We start from the raw sequence: 8,749 nt of genomic DNA on the forward strand, positions 1-8,749 counted from the left end.
CCACTAGCTAGTGTAAATGGTGCGGCGGGCTTCAAACATGTTCCCCTCCACTGGTTTCAACCAAGCACTAAATTAGCTGTTTTCCAACCAAATACGGTTGAACTGACACTTCCCCATATTAATTTGTAAGTAGATTCGAAGATACATGAGTTTCTGACTGCCGCAAGCTGAAGCTTGGTTGCTAGGTTACTAGCTGGGTGTTCTCCAATAAGGGGCCGGGGGAAACAAAGTTAGTGATTACTGGTTCCATGTTGATTTATTTCAATATAAATAGTTGGGGGAACTGAAGGGCTCTTAACGTACTGGTTACTTTGCAGCCCGGACATTTCCCCCAAAACACATTCAGACGCTATCGCAACACAGAAGTACCTTTCAAATCCGATCCTTTTACGACCTTCTAAATCATATTTAAGACCTTTCTTATTTTTTGGTCATATTTAAGACTTTTTTAAGGCCTTAAATTCAGATTATCAAATTTAAGACTTTTTAAGACCCCGCGGGAACCCTGTATATAAATTAATTCTTAATTTACTTTGCAATGTGAAGCAATTGGACGTTAGCCTATCTGTATCAACAAAGCAGGTGTCAGTGTTGCAGTAGGGGAGAAACGATCAGATTTGACCCTAATCAACTTGTGAGCAAAAAAAGGATTATCATTGAATCATTTAATATCTGCAACCAAATTAAACTGTAAGCTATTAACGGTTTCCCATAGCTGGTAAAGTATAACCAGAATCTTTATGATTTAAAAAAGAAATAAAACTACCAACAATACTCAAATTTACAGTGAGATAGTATTAGCAACATTTGTGCTGTGCTCAGTTTTACCAACAAATAAAGTGATTTAAATAATCTGGAGTAAGTGATGGTTTGTTAGTCTGCTTCTCTTTTCACACTTTGCTACCACACCATTAGTTAAAATTAGTAAGTTTTTTTTTTAGGACATTTGTGACATGTGGTGAAAATGTTACAATTTTAATAATCCACCAGATGGAGTTGTAGGTCACAGCATCAACTCAAACTGGGATTTAAAAAAATATTCTTCTGAGTATTGAATACCGTGTGGATTAAGTAATAACAAATAAAATAAAGATCAAGTTAATTTTGTCGATAATGATTTATAAGCTTTTTGAGATTATAGCAGCCCCAGCCGGCAGAATGACCCTGGGTTTTGCTGCATACCTCGGAGAAGCACCAGACTCAGTTGATAGCTGAAGAAAAGATGCTTTATAGTTTGGATAAAATAGTACACTTTTTCATAACTTGAAATATGAAGTAAGGCAATACGTTTCCTGATGTCCATCCCAAACTTTTCCTAAGCAAAATTATGTGAGTATCTGAAAATCTTAACACCTGTGCAACTGGATCAAATTGGATGGGAAGTTTAAAAAAAACAAAAACACACAAAACATGTGTCCACACACAAGTTATCCAAGGAATTCAGGTATTGTGAGAGAGGTCTTATTTGGGCGTACCTGTAAATGCCGACCACCACAGCGTGGTCTCTCTCGTAGGGCTCCAGTGTGAGCTGCTCCTGTGGCTTCATGTTCTCCCCAGCCATCTTCTTTACCTCTGAGGCAAACACTGCCTCTGGAGGCGCTGTCGAATCTATACAGTTAGCCTAAAGAAATACAATTGTACATGCACTGTTAAGAAACAGATCAAATCAGCTGAGTTCCTGTAGATTTCAACAGAGGTCCAAGGGAACCTTTCTTAATTTACAACATCTGAAAATTCATTGAGGGGACGCAAGCTGTTTGCCCCTGATAATGCTACATTGTAAACCAACTGAGAATAAAATGCAACTTTCTAATGATCTCTTGTTACACACAAGTAACATTTAATTTACAGACACCATAGCTGGAGTTAGTATTTCATGCATTATGGCTGCTTAAGTGTACCTTAATAGAGATAACAAAGTGTCCTCCATTCTTCAGGAAGTTGTGAGCATTCAAAGCAACAATTCTTGTCTGGTCAGGCTGCGCAACATCAGCAAAAATCACATCCACCATGCCTACAGAGGGAGAGAACATTACAGTCAGAATCACACATTTATGTTAAAGTGGATTCTATCCAACTCCGTGTTTGCTGTGAGCTTTATGCTTTTTCCACTTTCTGACAATAGGCAGATCTTTAAAGTTACATGAAAATTGTGAACTTTGGGTAAATTGGTCATGTTAAGTTCTTGGTTGCGTTGTGTTTTCAGAACACATGGCAATGGCTTTGGACTACCTACCAACAAGCATGCGGTATTTGTGTGGGTGGCGGGCATCTTCGATGATGGGAATGATGTTGGTGCGTTTCTTTGCCACGTTGAGAAGGTCACGACCTGAGCGATGGGAAAACTCAACAGCGTAGACCAGCCCCTCCTGAAACACAAGACACAGGTTACTATAAAGAAAACATTTAGAGCTGGGAATATATATATATATATATATATATATATATATATATATAACAACTCATTCTATATTATGTCAGCTTAGTCTTACATTAAGGTTTAACTCTGCCCAGTGATCTTTTCAGTTTAATTTAGAAGTCTTTCATGCAAAGATCTTGGCACAAGTCATTTTAACACTGAACCTTTGGCTAAAAAAGTGGAACAATCATTTGCTTGTGGCCAACCTTTATCTTCAGCATATCAAATGTGTTTACTTTATGTGTGGAAAGATAATGTCTTTCAGAGATATCAGAATTATGCTGGCTGACCAGTCTGAGCTTAAATAAAAATAAAATGTGTTTTTGTAAAAGATGATTTAAATTCAAAAGAATGCTTGGAGAATAAATTCTTAAGGGAATTTGTGAGACCATAGAATTGTAGATGTAGCTGCCATATTTTAGCATTTATTAAAATACAGTCAACTTTTAATAATTTAATTAAAATCAAATTAAGATTGACAAATTCCATTTAGGAATAAACTGTCTTACTCAGTGTGTAGTACTCACAGGTCCAACAATGTCAGAAACGTGGGACACCGTGGTGCCAGAGGCAGCTCCCAGGTACATGACCTTTGAGCCGGGCTTGATGTGGATCTGGTCAACTCCTCCCAAGATGGCTGCTGCCAGCTTTGAACGGAACGGATTCCAGGCTCTGTACTCAATCTTTGTTTCTCCTTCCTAACAGACAAAGAAAGACATAAAAAGAAAATCAGAATTTACAAAACATGTAACACTTAACTCCATAGTTGCTGCAACATTCACAAACAAAGACAAGCGTCCGATCATCAACAGAGCACCATATTTGACACAAGGGCAAACAAGAGTATTGGTGGCATGCTAACATACGGCTCAATGAGCTGACAAAGGGTTACTTTGAATTAGGATTATTCACTTGCTGCCAAGACTGTTTCACACAACCACGGGTGCAGCTAAAAATAAAGATGTCATAAATGCCATTATTGATCAAACCAACATAATTTTAACAGATGTACAATGATAGACAGTTCCACTAAGTGTATACGAGGCAGTGATATAAGCCTGCTAATTAAGAATGTGAAGTTTCTGCCACCTTGGATTTCCATTCCAACTTTATTTATATAGCACATTTAAAAACAACTGAATTGACCAGTGCTATACATCAATATATATATAAAAAGCAGCATAAATACATTTAGACAGAACCAATAGGACCAAAGGGTTAGGGACCAAATGTAATTGTTTATTATCGTAGATCTGAGCACAGGGCTTTTATTAGTCAATAGGTGGTGTTTTACAAAAAGTAGACCTGTTGACCACAATATGCCACTTAAAGCTTCACACCTACAGGGTTAACGAACCATGGCGTTTTACTCCGGCCAGAAGTAAACTACCGTAATTTTCGGACTATAAGGCGCACCTGAATATAAGCCGCAGCAGCTAAATTGAATGATGTGTACATATATAAGCCGCACTGGACTATAAGCCGCAGTTGTTTTAATGTTTAATTACCATATGTAAGGGTTCATGCACAGAGGGGATTGTCGGGAAAGAGATGACTGTTTGAGGAAGCTCCCATTTATTAACATTTCAACAAACAAGTTGCATATTTGCATAACGTATTCAAGTGTTACCATTTAGTGCAATAGTAGCTACAGAACATGTACTGTGCTGTGTAAACTGTACTTTATCACATAGCGTTTCAGACACACAAACTTTTCAACTTTCAAACTCCCAGCGCACGTACCGGCAGTGATCTACAGCAGTGGTTTTCAACCAGTGGTACGGGGACAAACTGTCTCGCTCTCGTAATGTCTGTCTGTCTTGCTCTCGTTCTGCCTCTCGTACCACTCTCGGTTCCACTTTTACTTTTGCGCGCCACCTGTCTCGCTCTTTTCAGGCCTCCAGCTTTTCCTGCTGGAGCCCGCCGCTTAAAGGTGGGGGGCGCAGACCGGCCATAGAGCCCATAGCGTTAAAGGTGGTGGACTGTAACCTGTAAAATCCATAGATTTAGGAGGTCCCACAGTGGCCGTTAGCTGTAAAAATCCATAGATTAGCCTCACCGTTACATAAGCCGCAGGGTCGAAAAATGGGGGGAAAGGCGCGGCTTATAGTCCGAAAATTCCGGTACTGTCTTAGGACTGAAACTCGGGCTAAGACCGTAGTTACTTGATAACATCAAGACCAGCTTTGTACTACAGACTTTAGGACTGAAAGACTGACGCACAAATGTACTTTGTATTTGACGAACAGATAATGCATGCATAGTTTTCAATGCTATAAGGTCTAAACTGAGAGTGTCTCACCTCAATACTCATCCTCTTTTCTCCATACACTGACTCCCCAACCACCATGTTTCTGGTCACCAGGGCATCCTCCTTCCCTCTGCAGATGAACACACCTGAGTGGACACAAAACAAATCACCAGTCAGAACTTAAGGACATATTTAGTCTGTTAAACATAGGTAAATATAGTCAGACGGACAGATAATAGTTCCCAGTTTATCTACAAGTTGATATATGCTCTTAAAAAATAAACATTACATCTTCATTAGTAGATCTAATGAAAGCCATCTTTTTTGTTTTACGTATGAAAACTCCCAAGCAGTGGTTCTAGCACAAATATTATTAACGGTAATAATACAAACCTTCATGTCTGTGTGGCTCAACCGTGATCTTCTTTCCTGCTCCGAATCCTCCTCTGCCGCCACCCCTTCCTCTGGGGGCACCTCTGCCGCCACCCCTGCCCCGGAATCCTCCACCATCTGGGGACCTGAATCCACCTGAAAACAGAATGTTCGCAACTTAATGTGTTGCATTCAACCAAAACTAACCTAATCACGAATAGATAAATATCTTACAACCAACAATTGCTCCAAATGGCTGTTGTCATGCCACATGTGATTAACTTCAATATGTGATAATGCAGATGACTCACCTCTTCCTCCCCGGTCACCGAATCCTCCTCGTCCTCCCCTGTCACCGAATCCTCCTCGTCCTCTTCCTCCTCCCCGGTCACCAAAGCCTCCCCGTCCTCTTCCGCCTCCTCTGTCCCCAAATCCTCCACGCCCGCGAGGGGTGAACCCTGAAAAGCAAACACATAATGGGTGGCATTAGAAGGTTATGTGGGCTACAACACAATAGGACTGCAACAGCTGTGTGTTGGGCTGCTCTCTCCTACTTGTTGCATGTGCAATTGTTACAATACAACAGAATATGATGGTAATATGCTGTAGTAGCTAACAATTGTGTATACAATCTTAACTTAATACACTACAAATTAGACGATATGAAAATGTTCTTTCTTGATGTTTTTTTTTGATCGGGTCTGGTTGTTGCCAGTGGTGGCCAAAGCCCCGCCCCGTTTTGCTGAGCAGGAAATACAATGGACACTTTGCTGTGGTGAAAAAGCATGGCTGCACGTGTGACTCAAGTAAACTGGGTGAACATGCCAACATGTAGACACTGTTGATATCCGTAAAAAATCCGCGATTAGATTGTCCTTGTCAATTAACTGTATGAAGATTTTCAAACTTTCATCGATTATATTGGTTAAGCATTCTGGAACTCAAAATACACGCAATAAAGGGTCCAGCGTCTTCGCAGTTTTACGTTACTTTAACATAATTTGCAACGCACAAGCACATTTAGCATTGCATCCACAAAACGAAGGTGAATCTTAAAACACAGGTGAAACACGGATTTACAGTTTCCAGTAAATACAAACGAGGTTTCGACGCGAGCGTATGTTAGTAGAAACTATCGATAACTTCCTAAAATAGTGGAACACAGTATACAAGAAAAAGGTTTTCAGACAGAAACACTGCTATGTATCAATGAGGTTGCTTGCATAGAAGGACGTGTCTGGTTGTGTTCAGCTCGTGGAGCTAACACGTGTGCTGTACTTTAGTGAGTGCTGAGCTGCTACTGAACGCAATTTAGCCGTTTATTCAACCCTAATCGCACGTTTCTATATTTATATCTACAGTCACAGCGATCCTAGTCAACGGAGAAAGCGCCCATACAAGTTATTTAACTTGTCTTTGCGCGGCCAACAGTTTAACATGAGGTAAACGGAGCCGCATGGCGGTGTAGGCCACGCTCACATCAATACCTTTAACTTTAACGCAGCAGCTTAACCACAAATACATGATGATCTAACTAGTTAACATTACTTTAACACGATGGCTTACTGTACCTGGACTCATGTTTTCTGGTTTAGCGTGTTATATCAATGCAGGCGACGGTCCTCTTTGCTTCCTCCTCTCTGTGTCTGTTCCTCACAGTGACTCTCTCTCTGCGTGGAACAGCAGCACGTGTGAAGTCTCCTCACTGATTCACTTCTTTTCGTGAGTCTCCACCGCAGAGCATAGGGGACACCAGCGCCACCACCTGGTCTGGGGGACTTATAGATGGGAAAAAACAGCAACTTTTTACTTTCTGTATTGTCGACAGAACCTTGTAAGAATGTGAAGGATAAAGCCAGAGCTGCTTAAAAAAATCCTGGTATTGCTGCCGTTTTTGCTAAACCGGCAAATAAATCAGTGGCTGTTCAGTGCTGACTGTAGCCACTACTTTCTGTGAGGATATCTAAATATATCCAGAATGTAGTGAAACCCTTAATAAAGTCTATAGTGTTATTCACAAGCTGAGCAGATTTGACATAAGCAAACGTCAGAATGAAAACTTATAATAAAAAAGAAACAAGTAAAACAAAGTTATAGTCTTTTACAGGAAAATAACATGTTAAAATAAATTCCCAAAAATCATTAAGTTTGAATAAGTTAATCACTAAGATGCGGTAGGAATAATATACACTATGGATAATGGATGATTGCAAGGTTTATGATGTTCAGTTTAAACCAGTATAAAAATGCCTACTGATGATCATGATTCTGTCTTCAGGTGCAGGTGGAGTTCATTGAAGAAAGAAATGTGGGGGCGGATTTATTTTTGGTCTGATTTGTTTATATTGAGAGCTGTGCGCTTTGGATCTGAGGTCTCTACAAGAAGCATAATTTAGTAGCATTTCACTGAAACATAACTAAAATCCTGGCGCAAATTGAATGACTCAACGAAGGATATATTGGGTTTTAGTTCATAGTATATATTTAACTTAGATTCTTTACACATTCAAAATAAATCCTGTTCTAAGGAAACCACTTGGGTCCAAGTCTATGATGATAAATCAACCTGCAAATTGGTCTATTATGAATTAAAAACTAAGATTGCCATCACTGATGACAACAGATTTCTGCAGTTTCCTTAAGTAAACTGGGTGAACAACAGAAGTCTATACTAAAAAATAAATAAAGTGTCTGTTTCATCCTAATGGTTAATAATATCCCTTTCAACACTGCAAAGCCTGTGCCAGAGGTTTTGGCCAGAGACATGCTTTTGTTTTGCTGATCAGGGTCTGATAATAGCGCCGGCGAGCGCCGGAAACACTTGAAACAGACTATTCCTACACAAGATCAGAGTAGTTCTTTCACCTCAAACTCTTCCATTAACACCCTGAGTACGTTTGCAGCTGTGTGTTTTACTCCACTTTGTTGTAAATAAAACTGCAGCAGCATGATCACAGAGCGTGAACGTTGTGATCAGCTGATTTTGCGCAGTTCTCCAGTGTGTGCGCGGGGCACAGCATGTGCAAAGCGGAGTCTCCCTCCGTCGCCAGTTGGCGTAGTTTTGGCACAATTCCGTTGTACACACACCGACGTTAACAGCGGCCCCGTCTGTATGGCGTTATATTTGTGCCTCTATCCTGAGCACGCAATGAAACATGTTGAGCCTAGAAAATGCGATTGAGCGCACACTTGAAAATGTTTGAGCACAGAGAAATATATTTTCTTTCATAAAACTCCTGCTCCGTGCGCAAGCAGACCGCTGCACGCGCTCTCTCTCCCCCGCTCGCTCGACCTCTCCACCCTGTGCGCGCTCAGCTTCGCCTGTGCGCGTCGTAAAACCCGGAAGTAAACTTCTTCCGGTTCCTTTGTCAAAAACCAATGCAAATTCTCCATAGGATTTTGGAAAATAGCTCGAAATAAGGTCTATGGTTGACACACAGTTAAGAGAGGCATCACGTTTTGTTTAGCCGGATAATCTCCACATGTCAACCCTACTTTTATAATTTTTGAATCATAAATCTAGTCGCCAGAAGCAAAATGCTAACGTTATGCTATAAACGAACTACAAGCCAGTACAGCAGCAGGGTCGCACGACTTTAACGTCACGCCAATTTAAGATTGTTTCAACTGACTTGCACTGAAACTGCACTTTGAACACTTTAAATATATTAACATTTTAAACTGTATACCCCGGTTATCTAGGCCCT

The 8,749-nt window shown here is 40.4% G+C and overlaps 1 protein-coding gene across 1 annotated transcript in view; it reads right to left on the reverse strand.

Moving 5' to 3' along the window:
* The window catches only part of fbl (fibrillarin), a 9,564-nt gene extending 2,819 nt beyond the window's left edge, over positions 1-6,745 (reverse strand). The window contains exons 1-8 of the mRNA XM_010771747.1: positions 6,614-6,745; positions 5,354-5,500; positions 5,064-5,198; positions 4,722-4,816; positions 2,947-3,117; positions 2,237-2,369; positions 1,902-2,014; positions 1,476-1,621 (exon numbers count right to left, since the gene is read on the reverse strand). Of these exons, the coding sequence (XP_010770049.1) occupies positions 1,476-1,621; positions 1,902-2,014; positions 2,237-2,369; positions 2,947-3,117; positions 4,722-4,816; positions 5,064-5,198; positions 5,354-5,500; positions 6,614-6,623 (950 nt within the window). The 5' untranslated portion in view covers positions 6,624-6,745. The remainder of the gene's footprint in view (positions 1-1,475; positions 1,622-1,901; positions 2,015-2,236; positions 2,370-2,946; positions 3,118-4,721; positions 4,817-5,063; positions 5,199-5,353; positions 5,501-6,613) is intronic.
* Positions 6,746-8,749: the final 2,004 nt, after the last annotated feature.

The sequence above is a fragment of the Notothenia coriiceps genome, unplaced genomic scaffold, assembly GCF_000735185.1.
Source record: "Notothenia coriiceps isolate Sejong01 unplaced genomic scaffold, NC01 NC01_scaffold00010482, whole genome shotgun sequence".
Taxonomy (NCBI): Eukaryota; Metazoa; Chordata; class Actinopteri; order Perciformes; family Nototheniidae; genus Notothenia; species Notothenia coriiceps.